Genomic DNA, 21935 nt, shown 5'->3' with positions numbered 1-21935 from the left:
CACTCTGGTATTTTGCTATGGCAGCCCACACAGACTTAGACCCCCCCCCATCCTCAGCTCCAAGCCCTGCAGTCCACAGTGATAACCCAAATGTTTTTAATTTTTTAAGATTTTATTTAAAAATTTATGTATACACCCATTGTGAGGCTTGAACTCACAACCCTGAGACCAAGAGTCAGTCACACACTCCACCAAATGAGCCAGCCAGGTGCCCCCAAAAGTTTTTAATTTTAATGAAGTCCAACTTATCTATTTTCTTCTTCTGTTGCCTGTGTTTTTGGTGTCTTGTCCAAGAAATCATTGCCAAATCCTACGTCATGAAGCTTTTCCCCTAAGTTTTCTTCTAAAGAGTTTCATAATTTTAGCTCTTAGGTCTTTGATCCATTTTGAGTTAATCTTTATATGTGGTGTTGAAGATTTTATTTTATTTTATTTTATTTTTGGCTTGAAAGGGAGTAAAGTCCCTGAACTGAAGAAAAGTACCAAGAAGCAAAGCAAGGAAGTAAGAAAGAAAGCTCAAACTAGAGGGTACAGACAGTGAAGTAAAAGAGGCCAGTAATAATTTGCAGCCCTTCATTAAGATAATCCATATAATCCAGTGTTTCTCAAATGCACTATGGGCATTTGGGGCAAGATAATTCAATTCTTTGTTGTGCAGAATAGCAGGGCACTGCAGTGGTTGGGATTCCTGGTGCCCATCCACTAAATGCCAATAATGCTACCCTTCTCATCAGTGTGACAAGCAAAAAATGCCCTCATGTTTCCAACAACCCTCTAAGGGGAGAATACTGGCCCCTGTTTTAAACCACTACACAGAAAGTACTGAAAGGGTAGAGTCTAGAAAGACTGTTTATATCTACATTTCTAAATAGCACAGCACAAGTAAGAATTTCATCCCCAACTATAATACAAGTCACTGTAATAAAACTTACGGTTCTTTTCAACTTACTTTAGATTTCTTAAGATGTTAATACATAATCCCTTATCTAAATTGAGGAATTCACCACTATACTGGAAGCAGAATCCCTTCTCTTCCTATAGAAGTCAGAAGGTTCAAGATAGTTTGTCTTTCTATCACCTAACAACAAGACAAGAACCTATAACCCACACTTAGGCAATCAGATGCTCTGGCTGGGACTACAAAGCTGAAGTGACATAAAGAAACAAGGACTCAATTTTAGAAATAACTCAGGAAGCAGATCCAGTGTCAAAAGGTAGCAAAGCGGGAACTTGGGTGGCTCAGTCGCTTAAGGGTCTGCCTTCGGTTCAGGTCATGATCCCAGGGTCCTGGGATCGAGCCCCGCATCGGGCTCCCCGCTCAGTGGGAAGTTTGCTTCTGCCTCTCCCTCAGATTATGCTCCCTCTGTTTCTTTCTCTCTCTCTCTCAAATAAATAAATAAAATCTTTAAAACAAAACACAAAAAGAGTAGCAAAGCCATAACGAGTGCTCAGTGACAGTAGCACTAACGGTGGTACACTGTTTCTTGACCCTCACTATGGTTCTGCATACCTAGCTTCCTTTAATGCCTATTTTCTAAACCTAGTTCTATAGCCTTTATATCAATTCTGAAAGCCAGCCAATATCCTTCCAATAAATACCTTTTACATGCATACCAAATACATGCATACCAAATACATGCATTTCACTTGGTTTCTACTGTTTGTATCCAAAATTCCTCTACTATAATTTTTTTTAATGCAGACAGAAGAGGTATTCTGGGACTACGACCTAAGCTCATGCCTTTGACTCACTCTCAAATGCTGCTGGTAAGGCAATTCCAACCAATGTAGGATGACAAATTCTGACCCACCACCACCACCGAAAAACAGAGGAGTTCCACCTAATGCTTAAAACTCCCAAGTTATGGGGCGCCTGGGTGGCTCAGTTGTTTAAGGTCAGGTCATGATCCTGGAGTCCCGGGATCAAGTCCCGCATCGGGCTCCCTGCTCGGCGGGGAGTCTGCCTCTCCCTCTGACTCTCCCCCTCTCATGCTCTCTCTCTGTCACTATCTCTCTCAATAAATAAATAAAAATCTTTAAAAAAAAAAAAAAACTCCCAAGTTATTCTGAATATGGCATAAATGAGAACAAGCTGGAGAGCAGGAAGGCAGTCAACCAACCCATAATTACTAATTACTATTACTCACTGATTAAGAAAGTACTTTCAGGAATCTGGGAAGAGACCTGGGACTTGGCAAAGCACTAATCTATGTAGCCTGCTCTCCTGCAAAGCTATTCTCATGCCTGAGTTGCCAACTGCTATAACTTCCAGCATAGGCTAAAAGGGCCTACCTCAGTCACTCCTGTGAAGAGGTCCTCCTGATCATCTGCCCAGTCCAAAACCATCACCTGAGGGAGACTACAAGGCTCTCCAGAGAAAAGGCCATGCCAAAAGGGATCCATTTTGCCTAAGGTGAACTACTGGCTATTCAACTCCAAGTCTACAAAAAAGAGGCCCCTCATAGACTGCTCCACTGACTGCTCATCTGGACCTAATTAAAGTCCATACACTAAAAGGGGTTCCTGGGTGGCTCAGTCAGTTAAGCGTCTGCCCTCGACTCAGGCCCTGGTCTCAGGCTCCTGGGATCAAGTCCTGCATGGGGCTCCCTACTCAGTGGGGAACCTGTTTCTCCCTCTCCCTCTCCCTCTGCCTGCTCATGCTCTCTCTCTCTCAAATAAGTAATAAAAATAAAATCTTTAAAAAAAATAAAAATGTATTTAAGAAGTCCATACACTAAAAACTAGGAAGCCAGATAGCACCAGATAGTAAACCCAAATCTTCAATTCCAAATCTACTCTTCTATACTTTCCTTCATGATGCTGGGGCTTAGACTCTGCAAATTATCCCTCTCTTTTATCACCTGGCTTCCTACTAGGTTCAACCAATAAGCAGTACTAAAGGGAGACTGGAAAGCAGGAGGATGGGATCTTGATAACCTAATTCTAAAATACTTCTGGATGTCAATTCATCAAGAAGATGTAGCAATTATAAACATATATGTAATAATTATAAAAACCAAACAACAGAACCCCAAAATATATGAAACAAGCATTGACAGAACTGAAGGAAGAAACAGGCAATTTTACAATAATAGTTGGAGCTTCCATACTCCACTTTCAATAATGGCTAGAACAGAGATGATGTAACTAACTAAAATCAGAAATAAAAATGGAGACATTACTGCCAACCTTATAGAAATAAAAAAGATTAAAAGACAGTACTATAAATAAGTGTATACAACCAAATTAGAAAACCTAGATGAATTGGACACATTCCTAGAAACACACAAACTACAAAAACTGACTCAAGCAAAAATAGAAAATCTAAATAAACCCGTAAAAGGTAAGGATCTTGAATCAGGAACCAAAAACCTCCCAACAAAGAAAGGCCCAGGACCAGATGGTTTCACAAGTGAATTCTACCATGTTCAAAGAATTAACACCAATCCTCCTCAAACTCTTCCAAAACAACACAAGAGGAAAGAACACTTCTTAACTCATTCCATGAAGCCAGCATGACCCTGATATCAAGCCAAAGATACCACAAGAAAACTACAGACCGATACCCTTTAGAAATACAGATGCAAATATCCTCAACAAAATGCTAGCAAACTAATCCCAACAGCGTATTAAAAGGATTATACATACCATGAGCAAGCAGATTTTATCCCAGAAATGCAAATGTGGTTCAACACAAGAAAATCATAAAATGTAGTACACCGCATTAATGGAACAAAGGGAATAAAACACATGATCATCTCAACTGATGCAGAAAAAGCATTTGACAAAATCCAACACCCTTTCATGATAAACATACAGCAAACTAGGAATATAAAGAAACTTCCCTCAACATGATAAAGGGCACTTATAAAAACCTCACAACTAACATACTCAGTGGTGAAAGACTAAAAGCTCTCCCCCTAAGATCAGAAATAAGGCAAAGATGCCCACTTTCACCACTGCTATTCATTATACTGTAAAGTTCTAGCCAGAGCAATTAGGCAAGAAAAAAAAAATCAAAAGAATCCAAGTTGGAAAGGCAGAAGTAAAACTATCTCTATTCACAGATGACATGATCCTATATATACAGAAAATCCCCAAGAATCCACAAAATGACTACTGGAGATAACAAATGAACTCAGTAAAATTGAGAGCACAAGCTCAACATACAAAAATCAGTTACGTTTCTATATATCACAAATGAAAAATCCAAAAAAAGGAAATTAAGGAAACAATTCCACTCATAATAGCATACAAAAGAATTAAATACTTAGGAATAAATTTAACTAAAGAGGTGAATACTTGTGTACTGAAAACTACAAATATTGCTGAAAGAAAAAGAAGACGTAAATGATGGAAAGATATGGTCATGGATTGGAAGATTTAATATTGTTAAAAAGGTAAGACTGCTCAAAGCAACCTACAGATTCAACAAAATCACCTTGAAAATTCCCACAGCTGTTTTTGCAGAAATCAAAAAGCTGATCCTCAAATACATAAGGAACTGCAAGTGGCCCCAAATAGTTAAAACAATCCTGAAAAACAATAACAATGTTTGGAGCACTCACATTCCCAAATTCAAAACTTGCTACAAAGGTTCAGTAATCAAAACTGGGTGGTACTATTCTAGGTCATGAATTCCTATCTCTGAAGGCATTTTCGAGATTATGTTGTATTATATTCCCTTGCATGCGAGGTGTGTGCAAACCCGGTGGTGCAGAATCATGAGATACCTATTTAAAATAATGTCTCTCCCTCTGTCTGCATCTCTTTCTGATTCTGATTGCTCTCCCTCTTTTTCCCTCATCCCCATTCTCTCTAAAATGTATGTACATTTTTAGAGGACTTTCAGTCCTATTAAGCTCAGATTAAATGGCCTTTTATATCTATGACTGATGCCAACACAAGGTCCATTATTTGATTTTTTTATATATTTAATAATGATTTACTTTTCATGATAATGTGGAACTAAATGGACAAAAGCTAGGTAATTTCAAAAAAAAAAAACAAAACAGTGTGGTACTGGCACAAGGACAAACACACATAGATGAAAGGAACAGAACTGAGTGTTCAGAAATAGACTCATACTAGTACAGACAACTGATTTTCAAAAAGGATGCCAATACTGTCCAATGGGGGAAAAAAGTTTCTTCAATAAATGGTGCAGGAACAACTGAAGAGCTACACATAAAATAATGAAGTTGGACCCCTTCCTCACACCATACACCAAAGGTCAAAATGGATCCACAACCTAAATATAAAAGTTAAGGTCATAAAAATCTTAAGACAATAAGTAAATCTTTGTGACCTTGGTTTGGTAATAAACTCTTAAATGACACCAAATGCATAAGTAACAAAAGAAAATAAATTGGGCTTCATCAAAATTAAAAACTATTTACGTGAAAGAACATTTCCAAGATAAGTGAAAGATAATCTACAGAAAGGGCAAAAACACTCACAAACCATCAATCTGATAAGGATCTAGTATCCAGAAGATATAAATATGTCTTACCACTCAATAACAAAAGGACAAACCACCCAATTTTTTTAAAAGGACAAAGTACCTGGGTGGACATTTCTTTCAAAAAGATACACAAATGGGTGCCTGGGTGGCTCAGTTGGTTAAGCGACTGCCTTCGGCTCAGGTCATGATCCTGGAGTCCCGGGATCGAGTCCTGCATCGGGCTCCCTGCTCGGCAGGGAGTCTGCTCCGCCCTCTGACCCTCCCCCCTCTCATGTGCTCTCTCTCTCTCTCTCATTCTCTCTCTCAAATAAATAAAATCTTAAAAAAAAAAAAAAGATACACAAATGGCCAATAAGTACATGAAAAGATGTTCAATATCACTAGTCATGAGGGGAAATGCAAATGAAAACTACAATGAGATACCACTTCACACACATTAGGATGGATATAATTTTTTTTTAAACGTTGACATGGATGTGGAGAAATTGGAACCTTCAGATGTCGCTAATGGGAAGGTAAAATGATTCAGCTGCCATGGAAAACAGTTTGGCAGTTCCTCAAAATGTTAAACATAGAATTACCATATGACCCAGAAATTCCACCCCTTGGGATATACCCAAGAGAAGAATTAAAAACAGATACTTAAACAAATACATGTACACACGTGTTCACAGCTGCACTATTCAAAGTAGCAAAAATGTGGAAACAGTCCAACTTGTCCATCACCAGAGGAATGCCTAAACAAACTGTAAACTGTCTATACAAACAATGGAGTATCACTCAGCCATAAAAAGGAATGAAGTACTGACACATGCTACAATGTGGATTAGTCTCAAAAACATTATGATAAGTGAAAGAAGCCAGACACAAAATGTCTTACATAGCATGATTCCATTTATGTTAAATATATGCCACATGGGTCATAATATTTACCAGAATAGGTAAATCCTTAGAGACAGAAAGCAGACTGGTAGTTTGCCAGGGGCTGGTGGGGAGACGGAGTGGGGAGTAACTGCTTAATGGGTATGGAGCTTCCTTTTAGGGTATGAAAATATTTTGGAACTACACAGAGGCAGTGATTGCACAACACCGTGAATGTATTAAATGCCACTAAATTGTTCACTTTAAGATGACTGATTTTATGTCATGCAAAATTTACCTTGATTGAAGAAATACTTAAGAGCTTAGACTCAAGAAGGCCAAACACAATTTTAACAAACAAGGTAAAACCCACCCTACCCGTCTTTGTGCAGCCATAGTAAAGTACCAGAGTGAATGGCCTATAAACAACAAAAATTTATTTCTTACAGTTGCAGAGGCTGAAAGTCCATGATCAGGATGCCAGTAGGTCAGGTTCTGGTGAGAACCCTCTTCCAGGTTGCAGACTGCCAACTCCTCACATGGTGGAATGGGCAGAGAGAGAAAGCAAGCTCTCTCACATGTTTTTATAAGGGCACTAATCACATTCATGAGGGTTTCACACTCATAACCTAATTACCTTCCAAAGGCTCCACCCTCCTCATACCATCACACTAAAAATCAGGATTTCAACATATAAATTTTGGGAGGACACAAGCATTCGGTCAGTAGCATCACCTGATATCAAGACTTATATAAAGCTACACTCATTATTACATTTACTAAAACAGCACATCATGCGCATCCAAAAGAAATAGAAGGACAGAGAGCCCAAAAACAAACCTATGAAAATATGAAAAATTGTTTTATGGAAGAAACAGCATTACAAATCTATGGGAAAAGACAGATTCTTCAATAAGTAGCACAGGGAAAACTGGACACCTGTACAAAAAAAATATAAACTCAATCCCTACCTCATCACACACAAAAATCAAAACCAAATAATAAGTTAAATCCCTAGGTGTGAAAAACAAAACTTTAAAACTGCCAGAATTGAAAATACAGGTCACCATAACTTCAGGGTTTAAATCATTCCCTAAGCAAAATTCAAAAAGCAATACCATGAAGAAAAATATTAACAATTTCAATTACATTAAAATTTTAAATTCTGTAACATTAAAGAAACCATAAACAAAGCATAAAAATAAGGCATCCATGTCAAGAACATGTGTAATGCACATAAAGAATTCACTCAGAATGTATAAATAATTCATACAAATAAGAAAAAGGAGAAAAACCCAAAAGAAAAATTGACAAAAAAAATGTGAACGAGCAACTCAAAGACTGGGAAACCCAAACAACCAATGTTAAAAAAAAAAAGTTCCACCTCACTAGTCATCAGGGAAATAAAAACTAAAATTGGCATCAGATTAATAAAGATGTTTAAAGTCTAACAATACCATGGTTTATGGTTTATGAAGATTCAGGTAGGAGTGTAAATTGGTACAACCACTCTACAGACAATTTAGCAAAAAAAATTTTGAGTCAGTGATACACCAGTTTTACAACCCAGTAGTTCTATTATTAAGTTTTTACCATGGAGAAAAAATGGGACTATCATTAAGTCATAAAATGGACTAAGAGAATAAAATAATTGAACCACAGCCCAATATCAACATACATAAATTGTTAAAAAAAAATGTTGAGCAAAAAAGAAAAACTCGCAGAATGATATATATAATATTTAAGAACAGGCAAAACAATATAAAATTATGCATTTATATTTATATAGATAGTTTTATCAATATATGTTACAGAAGTATAAAATCAAACACTTAAGACAATGTTAACTCAGGCCAGAAATTTGCCTCCAGAAGAGTAATTTTTGGCTAAAATAGGAAAATGTTAACATTTTAAATAGCAGGTACAGTTACATTAATATTATGTTAAGACTTGTATGCATGCGTTTAACTCTTGTACAAAATAATTTATTTTGAGAATTTATACCAGATATCAAAACATACTATTATAAAACTATGAAATTAAAACAGTGTAGTGCTTTGGGGAATAACCAGAAAGATCCATAAGGGGGTTAAAAAAAAGAAAAAAGAACTATGCACATACTGGGATATATTATCATCTATTTAAGTAATCCCCCGTTGACAGACATTTAGATCATTTAAATATGTCATGTTAGAGTTTCAGGGAATATTCTTTTTTTTTTTTTTTTTTAATTTTATTATGTTATGTTAGTCACCATACAATACATCATTGGTTTTTGATGTGGTGATCCACAATCCATTGTTTTCGTATAACACCCAGTGCTCCATGCACTAGGTGCCCTCCTTAATACCCATCACCGGGCTAACCAATCCCCCCTCCCCCCTCCCCTCTAAAACCCTGTTTGTTTCTCAGGTCCATAGTCTCTCATGGTTCATCTCTCCCTCTGATTCCGCCCCCCTTCATTTTTCCCTTCCTTCTCCTAGTGTCCTCCATGTTATTCCTTATGTTCCACAAATAAGTGAAACCATATGATAATTGACTTTCTCTGCTTGACTTCTTTCACTTAGCATAATCTCCTCCAGTCCCAGCCATGTTGATGTAAAAGTTGGGTATTCATCCTTTCTGATGGCTGAGTAATATTCCATTGTATATATGGACCACACCTTCTTTATCCATTCAGCTGTTGAAGTGCATCTCGGCTCTTTCCACAGTTTGGCTATTGCGGACATTGCTGCTATGAACATTGGGGTGCATATGGCCCTTCTTTTCACTACATCTGTGTCTTTGGGGTAAATACCCAGTAGTGCAATTGCTGGGTCATAGGGTAGCTCTATTTTTAAATTTTTGAGGAACCTCCACACTGTTTTCCAAAGTGGCTGTACCAACTTGCATTCCCACCAACAGTGTAAGGGGGTTCCTCAGGGGATATTATTGAACATTTCTTTGTGCAGTGATGTGACGATTTCCCAAGAATAAGTTCTTAGAAGAGCTGAATCAAAGAATATGCACTTTAAATTAGCTGATACCACCAAATTGTTCTTCACAGAAACTCTATGAATCTAGACCTACAAACAGTCTAAGTGCAAGAGGAGCCAGTCGCTCAATGTTCACTGCACTCGAGGTATTACCAATGTTTTTAAGTACTCTACTTGTTAAGTAGAGGGAAAAATCCAGGTCATGAGAAGGTAAATGTTTACTGATGGCATCACTAATTAACAGAAAAATTATTCACATTTATTATTATATGCATAACAGATACATACCAAATATAAACCTTGTATCAGATGCCATCTTACTGCCAAGTAATTTAAGAGGTCATGCATGCACATATAACTTTATAAATAAACTTACAAATATAACCACAATATAGCTATCTACACAGTTTCAGACACATAAATACATACAATCATGCCAGATCTTAATTGGTGGGCATATTTTTTTCAGATGCCAGAGTCTAGATGCTGACTGAAAAAAGCTACAGAACATTGCACCTTATTTCCAGGTAACACAGTCCATATTCCAGAAATGCAGAAATTAATGACATAAATGCATTAGAAAAAAACAGAGAGAAGGAAAGATAAGACAATAACCTATCTGTACCCTCAAAAAATGCCAATGACCTAAATGCATACACCAAGTCTCATCTAGGTGAGAAGGTATCTCTAAGACCCATAGAATCTGACTCCAAAGATGATGATACATACTTTAAGAATGATGTTAAGATGTGAATCTAAGATTTAAATTTTTCAGTGGTGTCCAAGTCAAAACTAATCTTCTATAATCCCCAGTACTTGGCATAATGCTTAGCACATACTCAAAAACACTTGCTGAATAAATGAATGTGACCAATATTCTCTAATGGTAACATCATTATCACAAAGGAAAGGCCAAGAGATCTGTATAAGTGATAGAGGTTGATGTTATAAACTTGTAAATGTCAAAAATGTAAAAGGAAAGACAATATACACAGTGTTCTTTGTAGTCTCCAGATTACTTCATATCCTTTTGTTTCTTTAACTCGTTATATAACTTGTCCCTAAAGTTCTTGTTAAGATATGGGGAATAAAAGAGAACAGACACTTTCAATGGCATCTCTCAATATTAAGGTTAGGAAATCAAAGAAAATTTTGCATCAAGAATAATAGTAAGAGCCTTCACAGATCTGAAGCCTGAATTACTCAGGGACTCTCTGTTTTCCACAGCATCTACCCTAAAGACTTAGACAGCAAATTAAAAGATGGAATTGTTAACTGGGTTCAAAAATGACACCTCGAAATACTTTTCTAAATGTACCTATTACCTTCATCCAGGCCAGCACATAAAATGTTCCACAAAAAATGTTCAATAAATTATACTTTCAAACTTATGAGAACCAAGACTATAAAACAGTATTTCATTCATTTACACTTTTTAAATTGGTACAAATTTCATTACAGAATCAGGATATTATGTAAGTGAATTATAGTCACATATGAAATGGTTTTTAACCTTTATTTTTATATGTAAAAATGACACTGCTAATTCCTATTTAGAACACATTTTGTTTTCACAGTATTTAAAATATCTTGAAGTAAATTACTGCCACATTTTTCAGTTCCCTACTTCATGAAATTATTGGTATTTCGTATGTATGAGCTGGAAGGAATCTTTAAAGATTCAATCAATTCCCTCATTTCATAAATCAGGCAGGAAAGTCATAGCTTATCTAAATACACTCCAGCAAGTAAGGACAATGCTGAAACTAGAGCCCCTATCTCTTTTTTTTTTTTTTTAAGATTTTATTTATTTATTTGAGAGAGAGAGAATGAGAGAGAGCACAGGAGAGGGGGGAGGGTCAGAGGGAGAAGCAGACTCCCCGCTGAGCAGGGAGCCCGATGCGGGACTCGATCCCGGGACTCCAGGATCATGACCTGAGCCGAAGGCAGTCGCTTAACCAACTGAGCCACCCAGGCGCCCTAGAGCCCCTATCTCTCAACACCGAGCCTGATATTCTTTTAAATATGCAATGATGCCTTCCTTCTGGACTACATAAAATTCCAAGATAGACCACTGAAATGAATGCCCTTTGAAGAAGATTTTTCTTATAATAAATCCTAAAACCTAATCTGTAACTAAATCTCCAGTGCATTCTTCATTATAGCCATGTTCTAAAAGGAAAAATTTCCAGCAGAGGTTCAATGGCAATCAAAATAAACTTTTCCTGACAGAATTTGCAAAATTCTGATTTATTTGAAATTAAAAACAGCAAATGATTGTCCTGGCCAATTAATATACAGCATCAGCCCAAACCATAGGCTAATTTTTTAAATAATTTTCAAACAACAGTAAACAAAACATTTGCCCAGTTAATGTTTACCAGGTACTACCGATTTAAAAAAAAATCCTCCTTCTCTGTGGAAGGTAAGTTCCAAGACCCCTAAAGGATGCCTGAAACCACAGATAGTAACAAACCCTGTACATTCACCATTTTTTCCTATATATACCTAGGATAAAGTTTAATTTATAAATAAGGAATAGTAAAAGATAAACAACTCATAATAAAATACAACCATAACAACACACTGTAATAAATGTTACATGAATGTGGTCTCCCTCCCTCTCTCAAAATACCTTATCGTACTGCACTCCCCTTATGATGATGATGATGTGATGATAAAATGCCTACGTGATGAGGTGAATGTAGGCCTTGTGACCTAGCATTAGGCTGCTACTGACCTCACACACATCAGAAGGAGGACCATCTGCTTCCAGAGTGCGGCTGACTGCAGGTAACTGAGAACTAGGCGAGCGAAACCGCGGATATGGGGGGACTACTGGAGATGTTTAGTTTCTTAGGTGCCAACTTTCAGCATGATCTAATTTTATAGCTACATTTGTAAAAATTAGGTTAGTAATACCTAACTTACAGGTCTGACATAAAGACTAAAGGTTAAATGTGTGAAAACATTTATCACATGCTCTCTATTATTTTCTTCCTTTTTTCCTAAAGAAGGAGAAATTCAGTGTGGGGGCATGCAAAATAACTTAGATACATTTATAGGAATAAGTATGTTGTAGATAGGGCCAATAGGAATTATTCGTTAATTTTTTAAATTATTTTTTATAAATAGCCTTTATTAAAGACTCTATGCTTCTCATCATAAGACGTCATTCCTCCTCCTTCTGCATTTTACCTCTCAATTCTTCCTTGTGTTTTGTTTATACCTTCTCTTAGGAAATTTGCCACCTTGCCATGCACATCATTTATTCAATAGGTATATACTTTTATTAAGGGCCAAATGTACTTCAAGCATTGGACATGTAAAGATAAATTAAAGACAGTTATTTGCCCTCAAGGAGCCCATGCTCTTTTAGGAGAGACAGAGAAGCAAGCATACAGACTGTAAATATGCAATCACAGACATACATGAGGAAGATAAAGTACCTGGGAAAAACACTACCTACAGACAGGGGAGGTAAGGAAATAAACCCATAAGAGGATTTGGGCAATCTCAGCTGTAATGGATAAATTAATACTAACAAGAATCCTGTAGATCAGGAAACACTATTAGGAAATAAGATTAAATGCAAATCACTCAAAGTAACTGAAGCAGAGAATTACAATAAATAATGCTGATAAAAAAAATACAATCTAATTTCAAACTACATGTTATACAGACTACATAACCTACATAAGACAATGTTAATAATTTGGAAGTAATAATCTTAGATTGTTTGATCCTTTAAAATAAGAAAATCCAAAAATATTAATAAGAGTACAGAAACAGGGGCGCCTGGGTGGCTCAGACGGTTAAGCGTCTGCCTTCGGCTCAGGTCATGATCTCAGGGTCCTGGGATCGAGTCCCGCATCAGGCTCCCTGCTCCTTGGGAGCCTGCTTCTCCCTCTGCCTCTCTCTCTGTCTCTCTGTCTCTCATGAATGAATAAATAAAATCTTTAAAAAAAAAAAAAAGAGTACAGAAACATTTCATAGCCCTATAACACCTTATAAAACCCAAGAGAAATTTTGGAAAGGCTATTATAGCTCTTAAAGCAAATAAACTGATGCTTGAACAAATCTGATTTCCTTAAAACATTTAACTTGGGGCGCCTGGGTGGCTCAGTTGGTTGAGCGACTGCCTTCGGCTCAGGTCATGATCCTGTACTCCCAGGATCGAGTCCCGCATCGGGCTCCCTGCTCGGCAGGGAGTCTGCTTCTCCCTCTGACCCTCCTCCCTCTCATGCTCTCTGTCTCTCATTCTCTCTGTCTCAAATAAATAAATAAAATCTTAAAAAAAAAAAAAAAAAAAAACATTTAACTTGATCCAATAAATACTGTTAATATATTAACATTCAATTTCGGAGCATCATCTCCTGCAATTTCCAACACTCACTGACCAACATGAAAATCACAATTTATACCTGGGCATTCTGCCTTTTAACCATGCCATTCTAATACTTTATTCATTTCTGAGAATTAAAAATATACCGACATATTCAGTGATTTGATAATGCTGAACTAATAAAAGCAAGGTCACTGTCACTTGGTCTAGGATCAAAATTTTTTTTTTTTTTTTAAAGATTTTATTTATTTATTTGAGACAGAGAGAATGAGAGACAGAGAGCACGAGAGGGAAGAGGGCAGAGGGAGAAGCAGACCCCCTGCTGAGCAGGGAGCCCGATGCGGGACTCGATCCCGGGACTCGATCCCGGGACTCCAGGATCATGACCTGAGCCAAAGGCAGTCGCTTAACCAACTGAGCCACCCAGGCGCCCTAGGATCAAAATTTGACTTTAAATAAGGATATATCAAATGTCATCTGGTGAGCAGTGGCAGCGCCAAAATACAGCCTCCTCCAAATCACTATCAATACTTAAGGAAAGATGCAGAAAATGATGAAAACTCAGACTATCGAAGAAGTAAGAGCCATCACATCAGAATTTGGAAGAATTCTTTACTAACTGGTAACCGTACTTAGATTATACAGAATCAAGCCTTACCTCATGCTACCCCAACTGTAACTGATCTCAGAGACCAAAGGTCTGTCCCAATAGGAAAATGGGACAGAGACCTCCATACAGAGCACTCACTGTTCAACCTGCCTTTCCCCACTCTCTTCCCAATTCTTACCTTATTATCTAACTATCAGGTTCAGTCAGAGAGCAACTCCTGGAGGATGGGGGAAGTGTGTGGGAAACAATGAAAAACTGCTTTCTAAGTGGTAATGGACAAGACAAGAAGAATCTCAGTAGTTGTCCATGCAGCCAACTGTACTCTTAATTTAGGAATCACATAAAAATGTACTCTGGCACCAAAACAGTTGAGAGGACTAAAGATGCTACTATCACAGCAGAGTAGAGGAAATTAGACTGAGAGGTGCACAGATCAACTTGTTCCCCAACTACAGAAGTGAAAACGTTATTCACTCAATAAAAGTAAATAAAGTCTATATATATATACATACAGTCAAGGCATCTACATCAGACTGTTGATAAATATCAAGTATAAACAGATTTCACATCTGAGTAAAGGCAAGTGGGAAAAATAACCATGAGACAAAGAGGGTAAATACATTACAAGGGAAAGCCCAGCAGACTTAACAGGATAAAATGATGTGACCTCCCCCAAACACGAGCAGAATTCCCTAACAGGATAAGGCGGAAAAAGGCATGGAGGAGGAATGAGGGAAGGATATTAAAATTAAAATGACAACAGTGAGATTTAAAATCTCTACTCTTGCAATAAAAAGCAAAACTGAATCAAGCAACAATGCAAATCATGACATGAAAATCTTGAAAAACTCTCACTGAAAAACGCACACTGCAATCCGGACTAGACACATTTCAAGTCCAACACGGACGTGTCATTAGTGACAAACACACTGGCCAGCACAGGTTTAGAGTGATTATGTCTAGTACAATGTCTCACAGCTAGTTAGTAAAACCAAGACGCAACTTTAGGTCCTTCTAACTCCAAAGCCTGTTCTTTCTGTTTGAGGAAACTATCAGAAGTTAACGTTATTTTCAAGTATTCAAGTTACACTAACAAAATCCTGACTAGAGGATGAAACTTATTGGCAATTCAAATAAATATTTAAAAAACAAAACAAAACCACAAAGCCCATTTATACAATGCCATTATATAAAACAAATGTCAGTTTCAAGAATTATGAAAGAAATTAGTAAGTAAAATTTCAATTAGGTCTATTATGTACATAAATTGTGAACATACTTTATGAGTATCAGTATATACTCTATTATTTTCTTCCTTTTTTCCTAAAGAAGGAGAAATTCAATGTGGGGGCAAGCAAAATAACTTAGATACATTTATAGGAATAAGTATGTTATAGATAGGGCCAATAGGAATTATTCGTTAATTTTTTAAATTATTTTAAAACAACATTCATGTGTTTTACGACCAATACCTGTTTTGGTTACCCTGAAATCACAGATGCTAAAAATGACTGTCATCAACATCAAACCACGCACTTTACATTATCATCATCTGAGAACTATGGGTTATTTGTGAACCACTTAATAGAAGGGAACATACAGGTTTTCTCATGAAAAGACTTTATCTCAAATTCACGTATTATCAATTATATAAATTAAAGTATTAATTCCGTATGGTATATATTTCCTAGTAATCCATAGCATGTCACCCAGAAACTGGCAGTTATCCTGGACTTTCTCCTCTCCTACCTTAGCCCCCATATCTGATCAACTATCAATTTCTGTGAAACTTAAGACATTAACATCTCTTTAATCAACCACTCTTCTCCACTAATTTCTCTCCTTCTCCATTATCACCACTGTGGTCTAAGCCAATCTCTTCTGTGGCCTAGCCTCTCCTAATTTCACATGCCCTCCTGCTCCTCTCCAATCCAGTGTTTACAATGCAACCATAGTGATTATTTAAATTTTTAAACAATGGTTATGTCATTGCTTTGCTTTAATGAAAACCCTTCACTGACTTTCCATAGTACTCAGGATAAAGACCAAAAACTTAACTAGACTCTCCAGTATTGTGCCCAGATCCAGCTCAGGGCTGCCATCTGAAAATACCCATTTGGGTGTTGCCAGATCCTCCAACTTTTTCAAGAGAAATCAGAAGTCCAGACTTTCACGTGAAATCTCCTGATATGTGAAGGCCGGCAACTAACTCATACTTTCTGAACAACAAGGAGGCCAAATCTGACCTCTCATAGTAGTCTCTTCGCCTAGCCCCACACTGCTAAATCTCTACACCAGCCATACTGAACATTTCTCAGATCCTCAATGATGCCAGGCTTTTTTCTTAGGGCTCTCACACATGTGGTGTCCTCTGCTTTGATCACTTTTTCCCACATCTCTACCTCACTTAGCAATCTACTTGTTCTAAGTATCTGAGCCATTCGTTGCTTCCTCAATGAAAACTTCCCTATTCCCATGGGCTGCCCCCACCAACCCCAATCCACAGGATAAATCACACCATTATGTGCCCCGACAGCACTGAGTACAACTCCATAACACGTAGCACACTTTGAAAATAAATGTATGTATTTAGGGGTGCCTGGGTGGCTCAGTTGTTAAGCGTCTGCCTTCAGCTCAGGTCATGATCCCAGGGTCCTCAGATGGAGCCCCGCATCGGGCTCCCAGCTCGGCGGGAAGCCTGCTTCTCCCTCTCCCACTCCCCCTGCTTGTGTTCCCTCTCTCGCTGTGTCTCTCTCTGTCAAATAAATAAATAAAATCTTTAAAAAAAAAAAAGAAAAGAAATGTATTTATTTAATGCCCATCATCCCCCTAGATGAGAAGCTCCATTAAAGCAGGGCCTGACATGCAGTGGACATGCAATACACATTTGTTGCTAACTACTCTGGTTATAAAATGTTCCTTTAGACACCAAGGTTTGAGTATACTTTTAAAATATTAATCTGTTCCTAACTTTTCAGAAACATGTACAGTATTTAAAGTGGTCTCAAAATTAAAATAATTCAATTAAAACTATAATTACCAATAACAATAACTGCTAATCTTTACTGAGCACTTACTAAATACTAGGAAATATTTTGAGCACTTTACATGTACCATCTCATTCACTACAACAATCTGTAAAGTAGATGCCAACGTCATCCAGAGGAGGCAGCTTAGGCACAGAGTTTAAAAATTTCAAGATCATACATCTAATCAGTGACAAACGAGGGCATAAATCCATGCAGTCAAGACTCCAGAACTTAAGCACCTAACTATAATACTAAATTAACTCATTAATAAAGAAAAGTCAATTCAACAAGTACCCCTTAAATACTGTGAATAAGAAATAATGGCCATGATTCATGTTCCATTACTTATCCACTAAAGTAAGGTTCCTCATCTCTCTACCCTGCACCCTTCTACATACACAAAATAAAGATAAATTATCAATTTGCATTTTTCAAATTAAGATTTTTTTGAACCACACCCAAAATAGGTATGATTTTGGCACCAACTAGTCCTGTTGAAATATTATCTTTCTGAATGATTTTTAAATGAGCTAATGTTTCTACATTAGCTTGATGTTTTATGTCTCCCATTTTAAACTTATTATTTGAATGATCTCTATTTTGAAATGTACTTCATTGCCCATGTTAGAAATTGCTACAGATTGTGCTTTCAGATATAAGCAACAACCGATAACATACCAAGCAAATATAAACCGATATAACCTCAGAAATACGTAGAGAGGTAATACAGGGATCCCTCTTCACCGGAACCCTCACAATTTGAATCCTTGCTTTCCAAAATTCAGGAACTAAGCAGTTTGAATAAATTCTCACATGTATCATTTGCAACCCGGGCTCTTACTATCCAAAACTCAGGATCTGGCTCACAATCCCTTACTATTAGAACTCAATAACCAACCAAAGCTCCCAACTCAGGAACCCAATAGTTTGGATAACAATACACAAAGCAAAATATTCACAGGTTATATAAACTTAAGAATTCTTGTTTAGGAGGGGCGCCTGGGTGGCTCAGTCGGTTAAGCGTCTGCCTTCAGCTCAGGTCATGATCCCAGAGTCCTGGGATCAAGCCCCGCATCGGGCTCCATGTTCTGCGGGAAGCCTGCTTCTCCCTCTCCCACTCCCCCTGCTTGTGTTCCCTCTCTCGCTCTCTCTCTGTCAATTAAATAAATAAATAAAATATTAGAAAAAAAAAGAATTCTTGTTTAAGAGCTCTAAGTAGGCTTTTTAAAAATGTAAATAAGGGGCGCCTGGGTGGCTCAGTTGGTTAAGCGACTGCCTTCAGCTCAGGTCATGATCCCAGGGTCCTGGGATCGAGTCCCGCATCAGGCTCCCTGCTCTGCAGTGAGCCTGCTTCTCCCTCTCCCACTCCCCCTGCTTGTGTTCCCTCTCACTGTGTCTCTCTCTGTCAAATAAATAAATAAAATCTTAAAAAAAATAAAAATAAATAAAAAAATAAATTTAAAAAAAATAAAAAATAAAAATAAATAAAAATGTAAATAAGATGGATATACCGGTATTCTCATTCAAATCTTTTTTTTTTTCAAATCTTACATTTTAACTACACTTAACTGAGAATTTTTTCTTTTTTAAAGATTTTATTTATTTGACAGACAGAGCGAGAGAGGGAGAACAAGCAGGGGGAGTGGGAGAGGGAGAAGCAGGCTCCCCGCTGAGCAGGGAGCCCGATGCGGGGCTCAATTCCAGGACCCTGGGATCATGACCTGAGGCCAAGGCATGACTGAGCCAGTCAGGCGCCCGGAGAGAATTTTTCTAATGAATGTTTTTAAACTAGAATGTTGCCATATACTGTATATTTTTTAACCTTTAGACCACACAAAATATAAACTGTTTAGTACATGACAGATTAGTGTAATAACAGAGTTCAGTAATGTTAATGTGTGGCTCTCAAAGAAATCTGAAGCCAGTCTTAACACCCTTTAGTCTCAAATATTTATCATAGCTTGTATAAAAATCATGGGAAATAAGGTTCTCCAGGAAAACAGTACTTTCAGTGTTAATTTTTCAGCAACATATTTCACAGATCAGATTTTTCTCTAAGTCACAAAGAGCAAAGAGCAAAAATAAGAGAAACTGATGCGAAAGAGTACAGAAGTTGAAAATGATGGCAAAAAGTCCAAATTTAGTTACAAAATAATGGCTTGAAACAATTTTAGAAGTAACTACACCACAAGGTTCAGCCAAAAGTCAAAGAATCGGGAAGCAAATAGTGCATTAACAAGATTGAGAAAAAGGAAAAACCAGCTGTCATTACAACATTGCATTATCCCAAGTATTTAACTTAGGCTCACATCTGAACCTAAGCTTCTTCAACTCCTGCTTAATAAAAAGTGAAAACTAATGTCAGGTGAAAACAGAATTCAAGTATATGGTTTGTTTGTTTGTTTTCACATACTCAAAAATTATTTTAAGAAACAGGAAAAAGGGAACTTAGCAGGTAAAAAAAATATATATAGGTTTGAGAAAAGTAAACTACTTTCCCAAACTCTTCTTTTGACACAAATTGCATAAATGATTTAAAGAGATAAACACTAGAGCTCCTATTTCATCCTAATTTGGCTCTACTCACCCAACAGCTCTCCTCAAATTTGGTGATTTGAAAGAATGTGAACCCTTTCATCAACCATATTGCAAAAGTTACTTGACACACTCCAACCCACATATTAAAAAAATAAATAAAAAATTTTAAAACATAACCAAATCTTTCTACAAGACACAAAGTGAAATGACTGTAAGATTCAATGATATTTTTAACCTGATTTCCACATGGAATACCAAAACAGATCCCCTGAAAATAAAAGAAATCAGGGTATTTTTGTATGCTAAGAAAGGACAGGTATATTCTGTCCATAGTTTGTCTTCCTAAAAAGGTAAGATTCATTACTGATCTTTAACTACAAGCTAGAGAATAAGAGCCCTTTGGAAGAGAACTCATAGAAACTCTAAGGATTCAATGGGTCTATTTCACAGGGTGGCACTATGACTGAATGCAACACATTCTAATAAATGAAGACGCAGCATAGGTAATCATTTCTTTAGATTAAATTTTCCTACCTCCCAATTGTTCACATCAGACCTAATATCGCTGAGCTCAAAGGTTTCTCCTATATAAAACAAAGGAGCTGCACTTTAAATGGGGCTCTAGGAGCCCTTCCAGTCCATGGTTTTATTCCACCAGTTTTGAAATAACTACAACTCTTAACGACTCAGGGTAAATTACATCTTACTAAAAAAGAAAAAGTAAGACAGATTTGATGCAATAAACCATGCCCTGCTCTGCCAAATGTTAATACCAAAACTTCTGAAATAAACAAACCTGTGTCTATGTTCATCAGGTCCATGGATCAGGAAGACTCCAGGGTTTTTAGCCCCTTTGCTGGCATCTACATGAGGAATTAACACATCTTCCAAACCCAGATCAAAGCGTTTGTGTTTTGAAGAGTCTGGAAGGAAGAAGAATGCCCCAAAACACAGGGTGATGAAGGCACTTAGAATAAGGAGGAGGATAAACTTCTCGGAAAGTCTCAAGGTAGCCCTGTGATGTGGGAAGGAAGGCGGCCCCAGGTTCAGAGGTGGTATCCTTCGTCCAGATAAGGGCAGCAGGGCCGGGGTAGTCATCGTTTACGCTCTTGAACAGAATATCTTACAAAGTTCTCATCTTATATCAGACGTACAATACATTGAACAGTCTCCAAAATCTTGGCAAAAAAATGGAAAAACTCAATTTTGTTCCTCTTAAAGGACTCCTGTGCTTTTTAATAGGGCACCTCTTTCACGCTCGTCCAATTACATTCAGAAACGAGCGTGGCCCCCACACGATCACTAGTTTGTGTCCTGTAATATTTTCTCTGCCATTTGGTTTTCAGTACCTCATCGGGTTATCACAAGTCTCCTCTTCATTCCTAAGAGTAGATGAGGCAAGCAACACTGCAGAAAGGATGCAAGGTGGGGTCTTCCATTCCTGCACCCCAGTGAGATGCTCCAATGTGGTCTCCCGCCCCAAAGGGAGACTGACCAGATCCGAGGAGTTGCAGAAGGTGCACTTAACCACCTCTGATGCTTCGATTCCAGAACCTCTTCACCTCGGTGGTGGAAAAATAAGGGGCTCCTCGGAAGTCTGCCAACAGGGAAGGAAAGAGGTCTCCCGCCTCGCCGGGAAGGCGAAGCGGCGGCGCTGGGCGAAGCCGCGGGAAGGGAGTCTTGCACGCCCGCGCCTCCCGACACCGCCCCCAGGCTCCACGCTTCGGGGAGAGCTCCGCCGCTGCCCCCTCGACGGCCGGCGCGAAGGGCATTCGCGCCCCAAATGCCTGCGCCCTCGCAGCCGCCGCTGTTGCTAGCGCACGGGTCTGGCGGGGAGCGGAACTTCCTCCTCGGGCGGCCACTGAGAAGCCCCGGCGTGTGCAGGGGGAGGGGAGGCGCGGCGGCCGCCCCCGCCCGGCTCCTCCTCCCGCTCGCCGCCGCCGCCGCCGCCGCAGTTAACCCCAGCGCCTGCTCCCCGGACGAGGCCGCCGCTGACCCCGCCGCGCCCGGCCGCGGTGACCGGGCCCCCGCCGCTCCGCGGCGCGGGAAGAAGTCGAGCCGCGGCCCCTCAGTCCGAGAGCCCGGGGCAGGCGCCTGCTCATTCCTCGCTCGG

At 38.4% G+C, this 21935-nt stretch overlaps 1 protein-coding gene across 1 annotated transcript in view; it reads right to left on the bottom strand.

Moving 5' to 3' along the window:
* Nucleotides 1-21685, bottom strand: part of MAN1A2 (mannosidase alpha class 1A member 2) — a 199777-nt gene extending 178092 nt beyond the window's left edge. Inside the window, exon 1 of the mRNA XM_021690033.2 lies at nucleotides 20619-21685. Within this exon, the coding sequence (XP_021545708.1) occupies nucleotides 20619-20920 (302 nt within the window). The 5' untranslated portion in view covers nucleotides 20921-21685. The remainder of the gene's footprint in view (nucleotides 1-20618) is intronic.
* Nucleotides 21686-21935: the final 250 nt, after the last annotated feature.

The sequence above is a fragment of the Neomonachus schauinslandi genome, chromosome 4, assembly GCF_002201575.2.
Source record: "Neomonachus schauinslandi chromosome 4, ASM220157v2, whole genome shotgun sequence".
Taxonomy (NCBI): Eukaryota; Metazoa; Chordata; class Mammalia; order Carnivora; family Phocidae; genus Neomonachus; species Neomonachus schauinslandi.
The sequence above is the reverse complement of the archived record's forward strand: the minus strand, read 5'-3'. Positions and strand labels throughout refer to the sequence as shown.